The 23716-nt window shown below is 42.3% G+C and overlaps 1 protein-coding gene across 6 annotated transcripts in view; it reads right to left on the bottom strand.

Annotated features, from left to right (window-relative positions):
* The window catches only part of si:ch211-200p22.4 (phosphatidylinositol-binding clathrin assembly protein), a 107717-nt gene extending 84651 nt beyond the window's left edge, over positions 1–23066 (bottom strand). For 3 of the 6 annotated variants that reach the window (XM_025905620.1, XM_025905618.1, XM_025905619.1), the window contains exon 1: positions 21767–23026. In XM_025905620.1, the coding sequence (XP_025761405.1) occupies positions 21767–21896 (130 nt within the window). In that variant the 5' untranslated portion in view covers positions 21897–23026. Of the gene's footprint in view, positions 1–21766 lie in introns of all 6 variants that reach the window. The other 3 variants (XM_025905616.1, XM_013276733.3, XM_025905617.1) reach the window with 2 other exon arrangements.
* Positions 23067–23716: the final 650 nt, after the last annotated feature.

The following is a 23716-nucleotide window of genomic DNA, read 5'->3' as shown; positions in this document are numbered from 1 at the left end:
TACATATATAAATATATATATACATATATAAATATATATATACATATATACATATATATATATACATATACATATATAAATATATATATACATATATACATATATATATATATACATATATACATATATACATATATACATATATATATATACATATACATATACATATATACATATACATATACATATATACATATACATATACATACATACATATACATATACATACATATACATATACATACACATACATACACATACATACACATACATACATACATACATACATATATATTTTTATCTGACTAAAACTATCTTCATTCTGATAATACAGGATTATAAGCTAAAAATTAAAAAAAGACAGACTCATTTTAAGTTGTCGTCTGATACGCTGCCATCCCCAGAGGACTTTTGTAGCTTTATACTAATTAGTGTGACTAACAAACTCGCACATTTACACATGTGGGAGGAATGAGTGCTAAGTAGATGTGATCTCATCACCAACAGTGACCTTCTGTGTTCCTCCCTGATCTCACTGAGATCCATTGTTGCCAGTTGCCTGTTGACCTCTGAAGCCTTTGATTAAACCACACCCGACCAGAGACTTCCTGGTACCGAGGGACCGGCGCGAGGAGCCAGGCTCGACATCTGATAAGGGATGGAGCGTGCTTGTGAGCGATAAACCAACAGAAAGTTATCAATATTCTGTGAGGCACTTGTGTTACATTTTTTTTTTCCAGTGAACAGCTTCTTCTGCCTATGTGAGTGTTAAATCAAGCAGGAGGTAGAAGAAGGGCAAGGGAGGGGGAGGAGATAAAGTCTACATCTGGCCCAGCTGGCTACCTTCTCCATTCACTCTCCTCTCATCACTTCATCCACCTTTAAGTCCCCACACCATCCAGCTGCTGCACATGGGGGAGAGGCACGCACACAGGCACACAAACTCACATTTCATCTCCCCCTTCATATCGTCTGATCTGCACACAAACTATTACAACAGGTTCACTAATTAACCACCCGTGCCTGCCTCTCTGGGTGTCACTTTAAGCCTCCTCTTTCACTCCCTCTGCTCTTCATCTTCTTTATTTAATCCATTGCAGCCGCTCCGGGACCAGCTGCCGCTCTATAAGATGACACAATGGTGGCAGAAAATGGCTAAAGAATCCCAATAATCGACAAGCATCAACTTCAGCCGCTTCTGCAGTTCAAACCACAAAAAAGTCATTATTACTATTGATAGAAACTACCATTGCTATTGATTATATAGTGGATCTTGTCCCAAAGGGAAAGCACACTCTCTCAGATTTTTATGTTGCGCTAATGCTTTTTTGCGAGATAAAAATAAAGCGAAAGAAAGGTGGGGAGGAGCAGGTTTAGCAATATTTTGCTCCGTTTAGGATTTAAATCCGCAATTCGGCCACAAAATACCACAACTCAATCACGCAACTTAGAGATTCAGACCTCGAGGGCCCAGTTTGAAGCGGCATCAACAGCTAGATTTTTTCCCAACTATTAACAAGTCATAAGAACCTTTTTAATGTTAATTTTAACCATTTACTTTACACCCAGTATTGTTGTTTTACAAGGTTCTTTTATTCCCCAATTCTAAATACAAAGAATATCAGAAAGTGCTTTAATTCCACAGTAGCTCACAAGTTCACAGTTTTGCATGGTTGCCAGACCTGCTCACAAGAGCATGGGACAAACTTGACTATGGTATAGACATACGCGGTGAGGACACAGTGAGCACTTGTGAGCAGTGTAAGTTCTGTATGTATATTCATCCAGGTATTTTAAAATTCACATTCAGAGTCCTGACAGAACCTCATCTCATCGATTTGAAAATTTGATGAAATTCAGAAACTGACGTTGGCAATTTAGCTGCAAAATGACAAGTACTCAGCAACATTGCCTCATATAGTAATATAACTAAAATACAACCAGCAGGCAATGAGCTGCGTCGAGTTTACTAAGCCAAAGATGCAGACTGATCGCTGCTGTCTGGGTTTATAAATTTGACGGCAGGGGTTTTTGCAAAGCTTCACCAATCTGTCACAGTTCATCTGTGATTTTTTGGAGATAGGTCACCTGGTGGGATGCAACCTATGCCTTCCAACCAAAAGCAATCACACCTCTGGGCAATCAGTTTGTTGCCGCAACTACTCGCAATTGGTTGAAGAATGTGAAAATATTTGTTGTAATCATCGACTTTTCCCTAGTTGGACACAAAGTCCTTGAGTGAGTCAGAGTCGTGTCAGCGGGGGTTCCGAATTCAGTCACATGGGTCTCGTAGGCTTCAAATAACTCCCGCAAGTGCTTAGCGAGCAGTTGAAACACGTACTGATAACATCTGACTTGGTTTTTTTTTACCTTCTTACCTTTTAAAAATGCATCTCAAACAACAGCTCTCGTTGTAAGAAGGTTGGTGCTCCAGTTTTAATTTAGTGTACCTGATCTGTAACGTGTTATTTGTACAACAAGTTATACATTTAAAAAAAAAAAAGACTAGTTTAAAAATTATCAAAATTATATTGTTTCTGCATAAATAACTAAATCCTGAGAGTGGTGCTGGTATGTTACCATCACTAGCACAGCATGAGAACCCCAGGATGATATCTGGTATTTTGCCATTTCCTGGCCTTTTTAAAGCAAATGCGTCAAACACATTCTACATCCGGCTTCTCGACCCTGTTCTGACATTTTATACGCTTCTGTCGGACACGATGGGACATCAGCGCCTTGCTCTGTATGCCTGACACACTCGGTCTCTCCACATTCAAGTCCCTTCGGAGACCCCAGAGGGCAGGTCAGGTTCACATAGCTGGAATTCCTGAGGAGGATCTATCTGGACAAATCCACAGAGGAGATTTTAAGCGTTTGGCTCCGATTGTTATGAAGAAAAGGCGAGTAAGTTCACACATAGCTGTATTAAATTACTTAGATGTAGGGATGGGTATCGTTTAGGTTTTATCCGATACCGGTGCCAAACCAGTACTTTTGAAACGGTGCCGGTGCTTAAACGGTGCTCAAACCGGTGCTTAAAGAATGGAGAACACAAAATTGGTCACAAAACCTCTCATGTTCAGCTGTTTTTTTGTAGAAAGATAACAATGTTAGCCTTTTCTGCAGCTATAGGGCATATATGGTCTCACTCTTGGCTGGAAGCAGTGCTTAAACAATGGAAAAAAAACACAAACTTTGTCCAAAAACCTCTCATGTTTAACTGTTTTCCACTTTTTCTTTGGTCATTTTAGCCTTTTTGGCCAGGGTGAAGGGAGTATCTGCCATCAAACAAGAAGACAGCCGCATGTAACTACGACAGTGTTTGCTAGTTCACCTTACATGCATTAATGTAATAACGTGGTTAGCCTACTCAACGTAAATTACACACGAACAACATGAAGCTACTCACGCAGAGAAGAACGGCTGCTGCTGCCATCATCATCTGTCATCATTTCTGCTACGCTGACAGGGCTAGGGGCCAGGACTCTACTCTTTGGGTTCTTGGGGGATGTTGCCAACTCCGGGTCCGATAACAGGCACCACACCCGCAGTAGATGTGCACGGTGTGGGGTCTCGCAGCAAGCTATCAAATACGGCGCATTTCTCAGCTTTAAAAAAAACGCTATGCGTCGCCAGGTGTTTCATCAGATTTGAGGTGTTACCTCCTTTGACAGTATCACAGTATCACCTTAAAGCACTTGTTGCAGGCTGCTGAGTTTGCATCTTTTGCTGCGAAGTACAGCCAGACTTTTGACCGCTTCGCCTTGGGCATTTTTAATCTGTAGCTCTGCTCTAAAAGAACGTACGTACCTGGCCCCGCCTACTATCCTCGGAAACGTAAAATGATTGGCTAGAATTGGCTCAGGAAAAATAAAGCACCGAAATGTGCGCTGCTTTTCGGTCTGGTTACTACCATTTATGTCAGAACCCGGTACCCATCCCTACTTAGATGGGACACATGACTGCCTGTGTAACCAGAAAAAACAATGCCGTGCTACCAGTCTTAATTCCCGGAAGTTGCTACAGCAACTGTTATTTGCTTTACTTAGTTTCTCAGTGCCAAAGTATTCTGTAAGCAGAATATCACTCCTAAGTGAACACTTATTTTTCCATAGTATAAATAGAAACACCCACAGTTATAGTGGTGGATGGTCACAACAAACATGGGCATAATTTAAAATAATAAAAAGGTCACTGTATGTCCAATTAAGTCCAAAGCTACAGCTTCACGCTGCTCCATATGCAGCTTTCCGTCTCCTGGCTCTAGCTGTGCACATGCACCCAGCTTCTTTCATCACAAACTTTAATCCACTTCTCTGCCTACGAGTGCTTTTAAAAATGCTTTTTCGTCATTAAGGCTCGGCTTTCTGAGCAGTCCAAAAATAAAAATAATGAATTGGAGATGAGTTTAATAGTCCACTTCAACGATCCGCTGTTATAGACACTAGTTCTAATCAGGCTGCAGATGGTCTCTCTGTGAATAGCCAAATTAAAACTCAGAAATGATAAAACGGCTTGCTTTTTTTGTGTGGAACAGTGGTGCAGAGTTTGGTAACACTGCCTCAGGGCATGAAGTTCCTGGGTTCAAATCCACCAGCCAGCTTTATGCAGAAATATAGGTTAGGCTACAGCACCCCTGCTGAACAGTATAAGTGGTAATGAAATGGATGGATGGATGGATGGACCTTTATTTTTCTGTCCTGTCATAAGACTTAACATTTTGAATTCCTTTATGATGACAACCTCAAGGATCAACGATTGTCGCCAGTAGCTTCCCAATCAAGGTAAAAAACATTTTTCCTTGCTTTTGATGATCTTGTGGGATAATAGGACATGTGCACTATGGAGAAACCTGCCCAACTCTGTCAACTACATGACAGAGCATCACCTCTTCTGCCATCAGTACAAATTCACTATTTTCTCAAGGACCAGTGTATAAGCTGAACCTGAAGGCCCAAGAATTAGCCATGAGGTTCAAGAACAATCCTCCCAACCCCTCAGTTCTAGTCAATCCACAGGGAACTGAGATTACTGAGGTTTAATACCACTGCTAACTAAAAACAGGAGCACTGCCAAAGAGCCGAATGACCTTGCCGGACCTGCGCGGGTACCGAGTAAGAGAAGGACATGCACATTAGCAGAAACCATGCACATGAAAAGCCCGACACTGAAGGCACCGGGAGGAGTGCAGCCCCCAATCTGTTAAAGATTAACACTCAGCAGAATCAGCACCTTGTCTGGCATGTACTTGTAATCTCCTTCTCCCCTCTCTGTCTGTCTTTGTGTTAGGGACTGTCGAGAGGTGTTGCCTCAAAAGAAGATTCCCCGAACACCCCTCCCTCCACCTTTCTTCCCCCTCAAATCCCCCCTGATAGGAGGAGGAAAAGGAAAAAAGAGAGGTGTGAAGAATTGAAAGCCTGCTAAATTTGAAAACGCATCTCTTTCCTTTCCAGATTTACAGTCATACTAAGACAGCACTTTTTAAAACCTCTAAGAAGGCTTTTTGGAAACGCTCTGAAGAGTGGTTCAGTGTGAAAATGGCAATGTTGTTTTGTACTGTCGACGGAGGAAACAAAGCTTCTCCTTTATCACCAGAGGCTCTCTGTCGCTTTCAATTCTTTCTATGATTGATCACTTTACGGGCAATGTAGCCAATCAAGCAGCAGATGTTACACCATTGATCTGCATTTATGTTTTCGCCGTAAGAGAATAAAACAGTGATGTGACTCAGTGTGCGCGTACAGCAGCACAAAAATGACTGTTCATGGTAGTTATCGGCTTCTGTTTACGAGCAACACGTCCCTTTTTATTCTCGCACCGCTGCGTTAGAGATGCAGAAAATGTCAGGAGACTTCAGTTCAGTTTACACCATGTTAAAATGATACGACGTCTTAAAAATTACTTTAAAAATTTGGACAAAAGAGTAATTCTGCCTGATGTTGAAACATATAATACATTTAATATCACCAAGATTAAAGAGGACAGGAGCTAAAAACAACCCGACTCCATCAATAAATCCTCTTTAGAAATGCAGTACAAGGGACTTGATGCACTTGTGGGATCGACTGCTGTCGGTATCAACTCTTGTGAAGTCTTTTGAATGTTTAGCTTTCCTCTGTTATCATTAAGAGCAGAGTCCGTGGTGTGCTGCAGCATGTGAGAGAGCCGCCCCCGCCCCTCTCCTCTGTGTAATGTCTAATGCAAATCAGAAACAGAGGCAGCAAGACTAAAGCTCATCAGGTGCTGTACGTCTTATTACTGTTTAAACAACATTTTTTAGTGAGCTAAGCAACTCATGAAGACACAATGGACTTGTGACGTCCTAATCCTGCACCTCTATCTACTGGTACAACACGTATTGCGATGAGTGTGCAACTGTTTGACCGAACAAGAAAACAGTTTGGAATTTTACACCTAAGAAAAAACAAACATTTAGACAACGCATCAGACCTCAGTGCTGGATATCTGTGTGTCTGTGGACTGAGTACTGTGTTAGATGTGTTAGGAATGAACTGCCATATTGTTCGATGGAAATGAAAAGGATCAAACTGCATACAGCTGAATTTAAAAACACTTTGAAAATCAAAGTAAAAAATTGATATTACAGGCTAGTCCATTTATCCAAAATTTAACTTGTTCTATGGCAAATCAGTGCTGGGCAGTGAGCATGGGGCCCAGTAGAGGACATCGGGCTCCCTGTCCACTCACATGAAGTATATTTTTGATTGTTTGGCCAGAGACATTCACACCAGTTTCCTGCTGGTGCGCAACCTGTTCCTCCTTGCACATAGGAGCAGATACTGGTCCTGCTGATGGTTTAAGGACCAGTATCTGCTCTCCTAGACTCTCCTGGAATCTCCTCCATGCATTTGAGACTGTGCTGGGAGACACCGCAAACCCACTTGCAATGGCATGTATTGATGTGCCATCCTGGAAGAGTTGGGACTACCTGTGCAATCTCTGTAGGGTCCAAATATCGCCTCACGCTACCAGTAGTAACACTGACCCCAGCCAAACACAGAACTAGTGAACAAAGAGTCAGAAAGTTTTAAAAATGTTCCTTTTGAAAAAACATTACCTGACAGCACGTTTTACTGAATACAGGAAAATCAGGATCAGGCTGGGATTTGTGAAGATTTAACCAATTCCAGTCATTATTTTTCCTATTCACAGACATATTTGAAGCTACATGCCAAATAGTTTCTTTCTCCAGCTTCTCAAGAGTAAATATTTGCTGCTGTCTATGTGGCTGTGAAGTGAACAATCCAGTGTCTTGAACTGAAGAATTTTTCACTACCGTCTGAGATTTCTGGCCAGATTTTTAAGAGCTGTGTGTTAAATCTCACACCACGGATGTCAAACTCATTTCAGTTAATGGGCCACGTGGGAGCCCAGTTTGATCTAAAGTGTGTTGAGCCCATAAAACGATTTCAAAAAATACCCAATAAATAATCACCTCCAAATTCTTTTCCTTTGCTTTCAGTGTAAAGAAGTAAATTCTGGATGGCTAAGGGTTCCCAGCCTGAGACTTCCCAGGAATATTAAGTGCAGTTTTAACAGTGGATCTCAGTTTTCTTACGATCGGCAGTGAATCAAAGAAAGACTCAGACTCACTGGCGATATCTTTGCCAGAAAGGAGGACTGACTAGGATTAAAACCCATTTGGACATCCACTCTCATTAAATGATCTAGTAAATGATCTTACACCGTTCGTGATGCACTCTGGATCAGTTTGGACCCCTCTGGCCTGGAGACCATACGTTTGACACATTGACATTAAAACATGATTCTACGTTTTAACCGAGATAGTTTCTGAATTGAAAAATCAAAAAGATTCACATCAATACAGGACAAGGTAAAATGGACAAGCTGAGGCAGAGGTAGCATGGCAGAAGAGGAGTAGCGAATTAAGTGAAGGGTAGAAACTAAGACAGAGTGCCACCAGAAGTCTGTCTATTAATAGACTAGCTGTGGTTCTGGAGCTTTAATTCTCCCCTTGAGGTCTTAAATAAGAGCAGTTTCCCCCTCTCCTTTGTGCCCCTGTCACACAGGCACACAGAGAAAGATAGATAGACTGAAAAAGCAACTGAGACAAACTCCCTGCTTTTCTCCAGCTGCACTGTTTTCATGGGGGGGATTCGGGAAATCTTGTCAAGTGAATAGGTTTGAAGTCTCTGTGCGTGCACGTCTCTGAGAGAACGTCTGCGCACAATCGTCTGGGGAGGAGGGGGTGTCTGCCGGTTTGTGTCAGGAATAAAGGAGCGATGCCGACGGAGTGAACGGCGGCGGGCATGCGGATAGATGTACATGCACACAGGTAGAGCAGGGAAGGCAAACTAAGCAGTTGAACCCAGCCAAAGGCTCCTGAGAGAACACGGCTAAAAATAACCTGACATCAGAACGGGACGGGAACAGAAGCACTGAATGTTCCCAAACAACACGCACAGGCAGACAAAGCCCGTTTCAAACCATGTGCTACCATTACCTAACACACTAAACCTGTCAGCGTTCAACATGAATGCTACAGTGCATTGGATTTGTGCAGGCAAAGGTTTCCCTTGAGCAGGACGCTCAACTCCAACTCATGCATTTAATGCTCCCTGAAAAACAAAGGCTAAACCAAACGATTGTGTCTTTTCTTTGCATTGCGAGAACTTCCAGAGGAGTATCGACAGGTACCAGATAATGAGCAATGTGAGGGTAATACCTTTGTATTCTGCCATTTAGTTGACCTAACAGAAATACATGTCATATTTAAGGCTGTTGCACACTGAACGAATTGCGAAAAATCAAACTTGCTGTGCAACCTATATACACACAGCAAAGGCGTTCAGTTTTGCAGAAAATTCATCCTCAAAAAAAATCGCATTGTTTAAAAAAACCCCAAAACATAACATGAAGTTGACATTAAGCCATGATAAGCTGGTCCTGATGTTTCTAAATAAAGAAAAGGAAGAAGCTGAGGCTCTTTGTTCATTCAATTCTCACAAATGGCAGCAGCAGGTAGAATGCCATGGTTTGATCGAGGAGTTTAAGCTGCATCACGGCCACTTTAGTACATATTTCAGGGTGTCAGTACAGCAGTTTGAGCTCTTGTTGGTAGAGTTGGGACCACAACTGAGGAGGTGGAGAAATAATTTCAGAGAGCCGATTGACCCGGAGCAGCTTCTAGCTGTGTGTCTGAGGTAAAACAACACTGACATTATTTAACTCCCAGACGCGTGATAGTGTTCATGTGGATGTAGAGTTTTCAGCTGGAGAAACGTTTCGTGATTTAGTTGAGTTTTTAGAGATGTTTGAAACCACCCAACTACTTTAAGCAAAAGCACAGCTAAATATGGATGTTTTCATACGTCCAGTGTAAAAGTAATTTATCTCCTCCACTTTTAGCCAATTTGGAGTTCACAGTTTCCTGAAAGATATTTGGGCCCGGTCAGTTGGGTCCATTTTCCACCTTGTATTGGCTTAATAAATAAAGAATTGAATAAAAACATTGATGTTTTACGGCAGGAAACTATGAGAATGTCCCACAGAGCAGTTTGTCACTACTCAATATCATACGGAGTTATTTGGTCCATTGTTAATATAAATGTATTGTTTAATCCTTTTGGGTACAGGACATCTACTTGTCCATGTGCTCAGGGAACTTGTTTCCTTTTTTTTTTTTGTTCGTTAAGGGACCAAAAAAAAGGTGCAACTGAATAGTCAAAAAGCTGAAGATGAGGCTAATCTGGTTAGTTTCACACCAAGAAAATGAGATGAGGGAGAAAACTAAAAGAAAATGAACTCCATGGGGATTTTCCTGCAATAACATGAGTATGGTCATGAAATATAGCCTGCTAATTTAAAGCCAATTAAGGCTTTAAGTCATATGGCAAATATTTAATCAATCCTGAATTAAATATTACTCTTTATAATATTTTAAAAAAGGCTTCTCCTCTGAGCACAATCGGTAATGCAAGCTCCTGTTGACTGTGCTTCAGTATCACTACCTGATTGTGCGAGTTCACTGACTGTGCAGCATGTCTCCTGCACACACTCGGCGCTTCATATCACGTGCACTCCCCTGTGCTTGGCTCGAAATGGACGTATCCAGACAGCAGTCAGCAGTAAGCCGGTTTTCCTGGCTGCTAGTCTAAACTGAGCCTATCTCCGCTCTGCAGCCAGGGAGGGGTTTTCCCGCTCTGTTTAGATAGCATTAGACTCACCTCGCAATCACTTAAGAAGCAGGCCCCCCTCCCTACTTACCCACCACCAGCTACACCCAGCAGCGGGTCTAATCAGGGCTGGAATCAATGAAAAGCAAATAGCAGGAAATAAACTGGCCTTTCTGTGTCCTTTAATGTCCCCAGACTTTCTTTTTTTCAACTCTGAATACTTTCTTTGATGGGGTTCAGTGGATGGAAACGAGTTGCTCCGTGTGTGTACTCTGTGTAATGAGAACGCAGAAGAGTAAAGACCAGACGGGGACGGAGTGACAGGGCGACAAAGAAGGGCACGCCACGCGAGGAATTAAAATTAAACAGCAAATATACTGATCGCTAAACTCAAACTGATTTTTTTCTCCCTCCCGCATGAGGAAAAATAAAGTGCAAGAATCCTCCAGCCGACGTATTTAGAAACAGTTTCAAAGCTTCACGCCAGACGTGCTCACAACCTCTGCCTGCACTGCAGTCTGTCGTCTTTTCTTCTACAGCAAGCACACATTGCACTGGCTCTCCACAATAAGTCACTTAAGACTGGCTGTTCCTTTACACTGATTAGCACTCATTGCCTTTCATATTATTTCAACACCTGCTGAGTCACCAGCAGCTCCTGTGCACCCTGGGATGCAGCAATATAGAAAAGAGGGAGTGTTGCAGGCATTTAAAGTCTCTCTTTCATGCAGTCCATAGCTGACCAGGCTGTCAAAAAACAGTAGACTACCATTTTGGTTTTTTGAAGCTGACATGACATCAAACCCTCTCTGATGCGTATCCTCTGACGGAGGGTCCCACTCAGCCCACTGGATTCTCTACAAAGTCCAAAACTGCAGTGAAGTCCTTAACCGCTGAGAGTTTTTAAACAAGATCCCAGTTTTACCACACAGGTTTGAAACTCTATGAATCAAACAACATATTGAACAACCCAACTCTGTTACAGTTGGAGCAATTTAGGCTCCACCTCCTGTTTGGCAAGAGTAGGTTTTGGCAAGATCCTTTGGGTTTTGAGCAGAAAGCAGCAATGCTGCGCTGTTTTGAAGACGCCTTATGAATTGGCTAATGATAAAAGCCTCATTTTCTGCAGGTACCTGATGATTTGATTATTTCCCATTTCTTGAAGAGAAGAAGGTAATAGCTCTACGTTTACAGCAGAGCTCCCCCAACTCCGTTTTGTACAACTTTTCATAATTATTTTATTTAATTGTTTAGTTATTTCCAAGTTAAAAGGCCTGTTTATGCTGAAATACATTAATATATATTAGGAAATTATATGTGTATACAGCTAGACCCATAGGTTTTTGGACAATGGTAAGATTCTCAGCCTCTGTAAACCACGGTGCATTGGAAATCAATTATGACTTAAAGCTAACTTAAAGTCTAAAAATTAAGTTAAGCGGTTTATCAAAAGTACTGTATTATTAGTTTGTGGAATACAGACATTTTTATACATTAAACACACATTTTTATAGGCTTTTAATTTAAAATAGAGGATTACACCTTAAAATTACACCTGTAAACATATTCCAGCACACATGAGAGAGCACTCAAGGTGACCTGCGAGCTGCTGTCTGATGTGGAGTCATAAAGTTTGAATGAGCACCAACTCGCTGGAGGCGGAAACACAAACCACATAAACCGGAGCTTAATAACTCAGCGCCCACAAGACCTTTGTTTGCCTCCTAAACAAACCTGGAGAAACAACACTGTTGCCCAGACAAAGCGAGTCAAAGCACTGGTGTGCAGGACTGCTCTAGCGCCACATCAATTTGTCATGTAAGCGTAACCCAGTTTTAAGGTTTGGCTAAAAATGGCCCGACGCAACATGATGTAAAAGGACATGTGGGCCGGCAGCTCAGCCAGCCGGCTAAAAAAATAAAATAAAAAATATGATGTGGCATGTTGTATTAAGCTACCATAAACTTGGCTGCTACTGAGCAGAAAGGTCTGAAAATGGACTCAATAACAGGATATGCTGACCAAGAATCTAAAAAGGCATGTGGGATGGTACAAATGCAGGCAGGGCAGGAGGCAAGGACGACACGAGCATACAGGCCAAATGGTCATTTTCTGGCGACCATGTACCTGCCACTCTGGCAAGCCAGGGGCAACCTTTGGAACTGCTATCATAGGATAAAAGGGAGAAACTTCCAGTAAATGCTCAGGTCAGCTGCCTACGACGGCACAGACTGCACAAGCCTCCAAACATGAGTCAACACATCCATGTGGGCAGACACCCAATAAGGCGCTATGCTGTCAATCTCTGCATCCGTGTGTGGCCACAGAGCAGCTTTAGATTAGCACTGCCGCACTGTTAGACACAGAATTAAACTCTTCTCTCCAATAAAAAGACTCAAGAAAATAAGCAAAAAGAGCTATAAAAAATCTAAGTAAATAAATAAAAGTCTTACATGTGCTGGAACAAAATGTTTCAGTGTAATGACGCAACTCCAGCAGCAGCGCTGACCATCAGAGACTCAGCAAACATTACTGGCACTGTTTGGAGAAACCCCACAGGCTATACCCAAAAATGACTCTTAGACCCAGAGGAATGTGTGTGTGTGTGTGTGTGTGTTGGGGGGGAGGTTTGTCCAGCAAAATTCATCCTTTAATTTAATTATTAACACAAGCTTAAAGTGGTCAGATGAAAATCTGAAGCAAAATGATTTTAATGCACCACTTAAAGGCCTTGTCTTGAAGGCCCCAGTATATCACACAGCCACTTCTATTTATGCTTGCCATTAAGGCGCTGGAAGCGGCTCCAGTATTCTCCTGAATGATAGGTGTCACCACGCAGACAATACCGCCACGTCAGCGCCGATGTAGAAGGAGACAAAGTCAAAAATAGAAGAAAAGACATTGCACAGTGGTTTTTCTTTCCCTTTCCATAAGGTCTCATGTTTTCAAATTATTGTTTAATCTGAATCTCTGAGCTTCTATACTAACATATCATTACAAACTATAGAAAGACAGGGTATTAGATGTTGCTGGAAAGTAATTCATCCAAAAAAGCATGGCAATTTTAAGGTGCATCATGAGGTCTTCTTGACACCTCTTCTTGTCTAGGACAGGTCTTCATCACGTTTGCACTGAACCTGTAGTCAGACATAATATTTTTATCTCCTTACTTTTATTTCCACCAACATCTGCTAATAAGACTTCTGTAGACCTCGAGGTCTCTGAATCACCCTACCATGGTTCAATCACCTTTTCCTGTCAACCTTCAAAAACAACAACAGAGCAACAACATAGAAAACAGGCAGATGGTCCAGAGGTGGTTCACTGTCTGGGCATGAGATAAGAGCTAGAGCAGGCAGGCACTGCTATGTCATGCACACCTTCACTTATGTGACTGTGACGTCAGGGTGTGAGAGTTCTGGAGGCCCACACCACCAACATCCATTAAAGTAAATAAATCACAAACACACAAAGTAGTTCCCCCACTCTGTTTTTTTTTAATTTATTTACAGTAGTTGGATGATCCATCACCTTAACCGGGGACTTAAGAAAACAAACACCCAAACACTCAACTGCATAAACAAAGGTCGTAAAAACAGCAGAGCTACTGAGTCGACGGTCAATTTCGCCATCCAACTTCCCCTGTCAACTAAAGTCCATTTAACACATGCCAGTTGGCTGGTTTGCTGCCATGACAACAGAACAGTAGTGAACGGGAAACTAGACTTCAGTTTAAATGTCACAACTTCTTCCTGACAGCTATAAGATTGCAAAACAATCTCAATGATGAGAAAAAGAGGCGGTGAAAAAAAACAACCTCCCGAGTGTGGCAGTCTGCTTAGAGAGGCCGGAGTCAACAAACAGCATCTCTCAACTTGACAACATGCAAACTGCAAGCAGGTGTGCCAGGGGAAACAGACACTTTCCCAACATGCTCTGACCCTCCCTCACTGATTTTTATGACAATAATCTCCATAAATAGAAGAGCTTTTTCAGCCCTGATGGGGACGAGCTCGTCATTTTTGCCGCTGACTCACACGCCGGGGTTAATTGAGGTGGACAGTCCCAATCATGACACTAAATGGCTTTAAAACGGCACTTATTTTTGCCAGTGGCGCGTGAATGTCACGGCTTCGCGGCAGCCCTCATGAACCCCTTACGCGCCCGCCGCTGGCAGCTCTGAAAGGCATCTGCCAGGGTTATTCGGTTATTGGGTCTAGATGCAAATATGCCTGTGAGATCATTCACAGCTTGCTGTCAGACAGTCACAGCTGCTTGCGGTGAATTTGTGCCAAGAGGAGAGCAATAGAAAATGATGGTGGTGTGTTTGTGTGCATGCAGAAGTAAGGGGCCCTGACTGTGTCAGAAATAGAGATGCTGAAAGAAAAAAAACAAACTAAAACTCAGCAGCAGCACAGTCTAACCTGTGCTTTGGTGTCCAGGTTGTCCTCTGACCACAGATAAGCGGCTCTGTAGGCAAACAATTCCCTAATTTATGGAAATGTTAGCTGCTGGACCAGTTCAGACTGGTAGCAACTGTCTCTAGATTCTGACATAACCTGCATTTTACCTCTGCCTCCTGAATGCATCATTAATGTGCCAGCTTAAGTGACAAACTGACATTATATTAGCACCCTGCTGCAGAAAATGTCAGTTATTTAATAACTCTCCAAGGCCCAAGATCTTCAGACTTTGTAAATGTAGCAGGGTCATACCATATTAAAAATAAATAAATAAACAAATATTGGTTTCTACCAGTGCTACCCCTCAGCCTCATCAATTTAAAAATTCTAGGTAGCTTCTTCAGTTATTGCATTTACAAGATATTCAGGAAACATGACCTCTGACACTGACCTTGAGGTCAAGAGCACAGATATTCGAACGTATCCAAGATTTTTACTAGATTTAACTATCAAATCATTGGTGACATCATCTTCAAGCTATCGCGTTATTTTCAGAAAACCTGACCTCTGATACCACAGATATTTGATATAGGAAGCAGTCCATTTACCACTTCCTCATATTAGATAAGGTTGGGTTAAACCTTGGAAAACGCATTTAAGCTCTGCATCCAGTTCTACCCACTCAAAGTGTCCCAGTCTGCAAACGACCCCAATTTGATATTTAGAAACAAGCAGTGGTCCCCTGGATTTTTATCGGTTTACTTACTACTGTTTACTACTTGTTCCACCAACTAGGGGTGGCTGATCTTTTTGGTTGCAGTTTTTAAAACAAAGCTTAAATGTATCTTTCATTGCTAAGATATCATGCGTCATGTATTAAAGTAGATACAAGAGATTAAAAACAGGCATCTTAAAAAATTTCAACCCAAATCCATGTACTTTATTTTACCAGTTTACAGGTAAAATATTTACATTAATTATAATACTATACCAAAACCTAAGCCACTTCTGAGGGGTTCAGGTAAGAAGGGACCTGTTGATTTTTTTTTTTTTTTCACAGAATGAGCCAGCAGTCTTTAGACAAGTAAACTCCACTACAGATTCTCATTAGCTTTAAAGACCTGCATGAAACCTCAGTACCCAAACGGCTATGGCACTGGAGTGCAACCATAAACTAAAGCCCCAGTAATAAACAGAGACTGCATCAGTGAGGCCTGGCTAAGCATCATGGAGCCTGGGTTATTTGTGTAACCACCACAGACAACAAAAGCAGATTAAAACTTCCAGTTGAGATTATGACACAAATTTCATTTCAAGCTTGTTTGATCTCAGCGTGAATCCAAATGTCCGGATCATAGTTACACTCCTAAGCCAATACATAATCATGCAATGTAAGACTTGTCGGGTATTATCCTCACAAATTATACTGTTTAGGAGGTTTGTTTGGTGATATTTCAATTCAGCGTACCCAGGAGTCCCATTACCGACACATTTTGTTGGCAGTGTGGGGAGAATCTATTCAGGACTAAAAATAATGTAAAGTTTCTAACAGTGTTTCTGTCTGTTTTAGACACGTTACTTCAGTCTCCTGCCACCAGGCCTTCAGCTGACAGTGAAGCACTGCTCAACACAGCCGACGTGTTATCTATCGCTGCTGCTGCTGACATTTCCCAGTACAGCGGAAACCAAAAATAGTGCATCTATATTACTGTATTATAAAGACTTAGTAAGTCATAAACATCCATCAATCTATCCATCAATCTTCCGTCTGTCTCTAACAGACTTTCCAACATGCCCCAACCTCCAGCCCTATGGCAGCTGAGAGAGGCTCCAGGCACACCAGCTCACTTCTTGGACTCTAGAGTAGCTTTGAATAATCCTTATGTGTTATACCAAGGCTGTTTTAGCTTGCCTTTTAAAAAAGCCATCTTCCCTTTCCTCCATACAGACGACCTCCCCAAAACTCTTAATAATGACCTTTGACACCTCAGCACATACCAATAACATAGACCACCAAGACGTGGCTTGACAACCATTAGAATAGTTTCAAGGTTTTTCCAAGGGTAGCTGCATAGGCAGAGACCACCCTCACTAACTTCTCATGCAAACCCAGTCTTTTCTATAAAAGGGCCTGCCTTCTCGGTCATCATACAGAGCTATACAGAGGGTCTGAAATCGAGCATTTAACACAGGTTTTTGGCTCACAGTCATTACCTTCATATAAGCTGACCTCTGTATTTAAATCTCTGGTTATGTTTGATAGGAGCCTCCCTTGTTGTAACAGTATAACAAGGGAAAGCATAACAGCATGAATGGGGCTCACCTACAGGCAGACAATCCAGTATTTACTGCTTTACTGGATAGTTGAATAAGCTGGCTGACTAGTTGACTGAGTAGTGATCGAATACACTCCCTGCCAGCCTCACATTCTTGCTAACCGACTCACAAATTGACTACCTGCCAGACTGAATGACAAACAGATAGCCTGCCTTTTATTCCTGCCTGCTGGCTGCCCTTCCTTCATACCAGCAACACAATGAAGTTAACAGCCTGACAACACTGCATGTTACCTTCGTGTTAAAAATCATCAGAAGGACAAATACCATGCAATGCACTGCTCACTGATTGCCCCTTCCCCCAACGGCACCGAGGTTGTTGCTCTCACAAAGAAATCAATATCTACAATGATTAAGCTTGACGTGGCTTATTGGCTATTAAAGTCCAGCCAGGTTCACAAAGGAACAGAGACAATGCACGTCTTTTTCCTCAAACGTCAGCAGCTGAGTCTTGTGAGCGAGGAGGAGGCGGAGTTGACGGATGTGAGGCAGCTGAGCTGAAACATCAATCAAACATGTGCATCCCACAGCCGACAAAGGCAGTTCCCAGAAACAAACCTTCAGCACATTTAGTCTCAGTAATGTCTAACACGGCGCTGCACATATGCCCACGTGTGACTCAGTCTTATTTTCATTCCATCTATTCCTTTTTTCGCTCTTTTATGATGGCACATTTGCATCACAGCCACCTTCGACATGACTCAGGTTTAATTTGAGGGATGCCACTGGCAATGAAACATGGTCATTCAGTCTTTATGACCAAGTTAGGACATAAGTGACAGTCAGGAATCAATTACTAACCTAAAAGGCGATGGGAGTACAATGTGCTCTGCGCTGCTGCACCTGAAAGTGTCTGTGAGGGGATTTCCCAACAAATAAAGGCCATCAAAGCTACCATATGAAGAAATGTCATGTTTCTCCCATGATCTGTGAGGCATTTGAGTGATTTAGGCTCTCCTTGAAAACAAGATAACCACAATGCATCCTTCTGGGACCTCGGGACTTCTATCACTTGCTGTGTTATCTCTGTCTGCGACTCTTCTTGAAGTCCGTACTAAAGGAACTGGCTACAAGAGCTGCGTATCGGCGCCAGACCCCAAAACACCAGATGCCTTTGATTGAAGTAATGTATTGGCTGATTAGAGCTTCACAAATAAGAACAGGTGCTGGCATGATTAGTCAGCTGACAAAAATGTTCGCACTAACCATTTAGACGATTACTGTTTAAATTTTGACAAGCACAAAAGCCAAATGGCATCTCAATTTAACCCTATGATGTCTAAGCACTGAATTGGACTCTTGTGAGCAATCTTTGTATAACATACAGACGTATTCCCTATGTTACGCCCCCCTAGTTTTTCCACTTTCTTGTACATTCCCTCACTTCCCTCCAAACAGTTTCAGCAATCTCCCTCCAAGAATTTGGCGACATTTATGCATCATACTGATGCTATGATCATTACCTTTGTATTGATTGTTATTCTCTCACTGATACATTTAAAAACTACAAAAAAAGTAGCCAGAAATGCACATGAGGAATCGACTGTGCTGAACAGGCCACTCACAATAGCGGTGAGCTGCATAGAGCAGACCTGTAGTTACATTTCTAGGGAGGTGCACATCAGATTATCATAATTATAAACGTCTGAGGTGAGAAACTGCAAAACAAATGGAAATGTACTGAGGATTGTGCACTCACACCAAGCTATGTTAGAGTGTAATGGGTTCATTGATCCACCTTTGCACCTACAGAGAAAATGTGTCCTGTTTTTCTACTGCTTTTTCTCTACAATCTAACAGATAAAGTTGTATTTATATAACACCAAATCACAAAGACACTAAAATAAAACAGAGTAAACGCCAACAATTTGGTGACCAAAGGAAGGTAAAACTCCCTTTTAACAGGAAGAACCTTACTCCAGAAGCAGGCTCAAGGACGGGCAACCATCTGCCCTGACTGGTTGGAGCTTTTATCATTTTGGGTGGCTACGTTTCTCTATGAGTATATATTTAGTGTATATGGCTGTTTTTGGTTGGAACAGCAAAGAGGTTTAAGTCAAACACTCTCCTGTTTAAAGTTGGTTGCCCCTCCAGTTTAAATGGTCTGCTGCCGACTCTGAACCTAAGCCCAACCACCTTGGGTTTTGTATCCAAACCTAGCTTATGAAACTCAATTACATGTGACCCAACAGTTTAACCTGACCTTCAACACATTGGGTGTGGTGTCCAACCCTAACCAACAATGGCATTTAAAGCCAACCCAACAGCTTGACCTAACCCCAACTTCTTGTTTTAAGTGTCTATCCATAACCAATGTTGGGTGCAGTGCCCAACTCAAACACCACCTCTTTTCAAACTGACCTTGCCCTGACCCTGACAGATCTGTGGTTTTAAGCTCTTAAATGCGGTTTAGGGAGCTCAAGAAGCCTGAAATATTCTAACATGATAAAAACAAAAACAAAAAAACAAACAAACTAACAAAGCTTTTCATAAAAAAGGCATTTGGTGGTTCTCCAGAACAGACGGGAAGTGATTATAGTTAAGATAGCTAAGGAATTCTTGCTATCATAGGGAAACAGTTAACTTTTTTTTTTTGCGCTTTTATTTCTCATTCGATCATTCTCACCCATTTTCAAGCAACAAAACTCAAACATCCAGGTCTAAGGTCCTGAAATGTGACAATTCTATGGTTTGTTTGGCATTTTAGGTTCGGGACACACCAACTGTGAAAATCTTGGCCAACATCAACATGGACCTTATTTTTATGAGTTTTCTTATTTTTTACCCTCTCTGGAAACAAAAGCTATTCTTCATGAAAGTACATAGTGTGTTTGAAATTCTTCCAGCAGTTTTCCACACAGAACATTTAACTAATAGAGAAACAGACCCCGATATCAGTCTACAATTGAATGGGGTCAAGTTGGTATTCATATACTCTGCCAAGCAAAATGTGTTTGATGCCTTGGCTGAACTTATTTCAGGAGGGAAGTGCGATGGGTCTTGTTAGTAGAGTAGAGTAGTATTCCCAGAATATTTTAATTTATTTATTTGGATTTATTTAATAAAATATTGATATTTGGTGTTCCTGTATCAATACAATATTGAAACACTGTGCTGAATCGATTTTCCACCCATGCCTAAAGTTATGCCCACAATTTATGCGACAAAGAAAGCCATCACCCGCTGACATCAGTAAACTGTGCTTGATGATGAGCTGAAATCAGTTAACAGTTATCTGATGTATCAGTGTATCCCCATTTTTGATAGTAAAACTTAGCATCTCTGAGTTTTAAGAACTCATTTTACACAGAACTGTAGACGAGAGTCTACTTGTCCAATCTTTCAGGACTGATCTATTATTTTTGGCGACAGGAAGATGAGACAAGCTGTGAATTTTTTTTCTTCACAGCTTTGTACTCGCCTAACCTAACAGAGTGCCAGGTCTAATCTATTTAAGGTTTCAGTCAGAGTCGACTCCAAACTAAGCAGCATAGTGTCTCAGAAGTCAGCGGCGTGGGTGAATTTTATGAAAAAGGTTGGCCAAAAAGTCGAGAGTAAACTTTTCAACACCTTCCAGAGTGACACATCATCTAAAACAGTGAGCTGACTTGATGTTCAGATGTTCTCCCAACTTTAGTTTGAATCCCTGAGAGACTGACTGAACAAATCAAGAATGACACATTTCAAAAAACAGCAGGGACATCTAGAGACCGTTTCATCTGCTGGCTGTGATGCCTCCTCTCTATTCCTGAGGACATGAACCCAATTAAATCTACACCTCAGTCACTCCTTTGCTGCAGTCACCAGGTAACATATACGCACAGTTCTGTGCTTTGGAAATCACATGAATATAGGGCAGCTTTGCATAACTGACCATTCAAAATCATGCTAAATCAAGCCGTTTTACCTCCTCTCTCTTTAACCGCCAACTTTACTCTGATTGGCTGCTTCTCACAAACTGAAGGTTTGATCCACAGTCAGTAAAAAAGACCAATGTAGCCGCTTTGAAGTCACCCAATGGTGTTCAACTTGCAAGTTTCAAGCCTCAATGTTGGCGTTTTGGTTACTGCCATCACAATTATAAAGGCACCAACAGCACAAATGGGTTCAAACAATCTGATTCGGTGATTTTAATTAGTGGCACTGCGGCTGAGCATACAGCTTTGAGGGGGACGACTTAAGGGGTCCATTATAGTCGACAATCTCGCTCTTGCGACCAGCAGCTCGGCTCCAGCGGATGTGATGTCCCGCTATGACACAAGCCGCATTTTGGTGTCGTTTTAGCCAGTTGTGCACCTCTCAGTTTTTCTAACCTTGAAAGTTTTGCTGTACAGAAGAGCTATATGGCGAGCATAAGTGCACTGTCACCGTGTGATGTAAGCAGTGACCTTTAAGAGCGTGAAAGCTCTCCATGGTCCCTGGCAAATATGTAAACTACAACACTTATTTATTTTTACTGTAAAGTTGGGCATTTTAACATGGGGGTCTATGGAGCCAGCATCAAGTGCCCACTGAAGGAAATGCAGCTTGTAGGGCTTCAGGTTTCATTGGTGGAGGGTGGGGCAGGAGGTGCTCATTCCAGAGAAGCCCATATTAGGAATATTATCTCTCAGTGATGTCATAGAGAGCCAAGAGTAGAAAAAAATGAGGGTTTCGACCACTGTGAAGCCTGGGATTTTGACTTGAAACTTTCTGGATCTTTAATAGGAGCACCAGCAATTACAGTCATACACATATGTGACAGAAAAACACGATTTGCTGTCTAATTTAGCTGATTGGACTGGACTGTCCAACCACAGCCAGGTTACAGTGAAGAAGAGGACAGATACAAGGGGAGGGAATGATGTGTGGAGCGGGGTGTACTCACAGTCAAGGTGCTTCTTCTTCGGTCCGCTCACTTCATGCGTGGTGGCTTTGCACACAGCCTTGCTGATAGCCGACCCGGTCATGCTGTGCTGAGCTGCTGTGATCCGATCCGTGATAGATTGGCCCGACATCGCTCCGACTTTTTTCTTTCCCCCCCTTCAATCAGCGAAAATAGTACAATAACGATCCGATCAATGGATCAACTCAACGTGACTTCACTGTCAAGTGGAGGTAACAGAGAGCAGGGATCGCACACACACGCACACACTCAGACACACACTGTCTTCCACACAACCTGTGCAGCAATGTCAGCTCACTACAGGTACAAGAACAATCCGTTTAACTACAATCTGAATTTAAAAATAAAACAAAAAAAATGTTTGGCAACTGTTTGTTCCGTCTATCTATCTAAGCAGTAAACACAACACGAGCCAGTCTGTGTTAGCTAATGTTTCCGTTGCAGTACTCGAACCAAGAGAGAGTCCCACTGTGGAATCCGCAAACACTTGAAATTACTTTCTGGCCACAAATAAACATAGCTATCTGGCTGCTTTGTAACCCGGAGTCACCAAAAAGTCAAGTCCAACTCGGGCTGGGCAGAGAGGGAAAGTAATCCTGGTGAAATCACAGCTTGGAAAACAGTTTAAAAAAATAGAGTTGCTCTTCCACGTCAACTTGTTAGCTTGGACCACAGCTCAGCTATCACTGGTCGCTTGGCGAAGTGTGCGTTAAATCGTCCCTTGGGCGTAAAAAGTCTCTCGGACAGGAGCAGCGCATTGTTTGAAGTTCAGAGGAGGACGGTGTGACACTGACAGCCGGGACAGTTGCAGCTTCCCACGGTGAGAGGAGACGCGAGGAGCGGCGGTGGGTGTTAGCCGAGATGCTAGCAGGGTTAGCTAAAGCCAGCCAGCCAGCCAGGCGGCGGGTAGAGAGAGAGCGGGTTCCTGTGGTCTGTGACCGGGGAGCCGAGCCGGCGGAGCCGCTGAGTTAAAAAAAAATAAAAGAAAGAAAGAAAAACTCCCTGACAGCTCCCTTAGCTCGCCTGTTTCCCTTCACGGTCCTCCGGCTCAGTTTGGTGCTTCCCTCCGTCTGCCGTCACCACATTACTGGCTCCCGTTGTTCTTTTTTATTTTTTAATTTTTCTTACCGACAGTTCCGCCCGGTGCCGCCGTGTGGAAAGTCTCGCCAGTGGTTTCTCTTTGCGCACTCACTGACTGACTGACTGCTCGCTCCTGTGCTGGACAAAATGGCAGCGTAAAAAATCAGCTGATCTCACAACTGTGCCGCGTTCACGCATCCCCTGCCTTGGCTGGGAATCTGCAAACTTACAATCCCACCTCGTTCACGAGAAGTGACTATGTAATTATGTCTGTTTATACATCGCAAGGCTATCAGCCGCAAAAAATATCCTTCCTCAATGTGTTTTATATTCTAAGCTAACGACACTACAGTATTTTGGAGAAAACCCAGACAGTCAAGTGACACCCCCCCCAAGCAAGCATTTGGTGACAGTGGGAACGAAAAACTCCCTTTTAACAGGAATACCCTCTGGCAGAACAGGCTCGGGGAGGGGGAGCCATCTGCTGCAGTTGTGTGTAAACACATGGGCTCCCACTGCAGTGTTTTCGATTAACTGGATATTTTTTAGAGAACTATCAGTACAATGTGATGTTTAATATGTACATTGAAGAACATCTCCTGGTCAAAAATGATTTCCAGGTTCTTCGTACAGATGTCATTTAAAGTGTTCAAGTTAAAACGCATGTTTACATGTAGCATGTTAGTGCAGTAAACAGTTTCCATGGATTCTTTCTCCCTTGATAACAGATGTGTGGTTGTAAATAAAGGAGGGTTTTTTTTGGTCTTAAATACCTCATTTATTTATGGGAAAGGTGTCCCAAAAATAGGCAGCTGTAGAAAATACTTAGCCTAGAAGCACATTACATAAAGC

This window comes from Oreochromis niloticus, linkage group LG3 (assembly GCF_001858045.2).
Source record: "Oreochromis niloticus isolate F11D_XX linkage group LG3, O_niloticus_UMD_NMBU, whole genome shotgun sequence".
Classification (NCBI taxonomy): Eukaryota; Metazoa; Chordata; class Actinopteri; order Cichliformes; family Cichlidae; genus Oreochromis; species Oreochromis niloticus.
The sequence above is the reverse complement of the archived record's forward strand: the minus strand, read 5'-3'. Positions and strand labels throughout refer to the sequence as shown.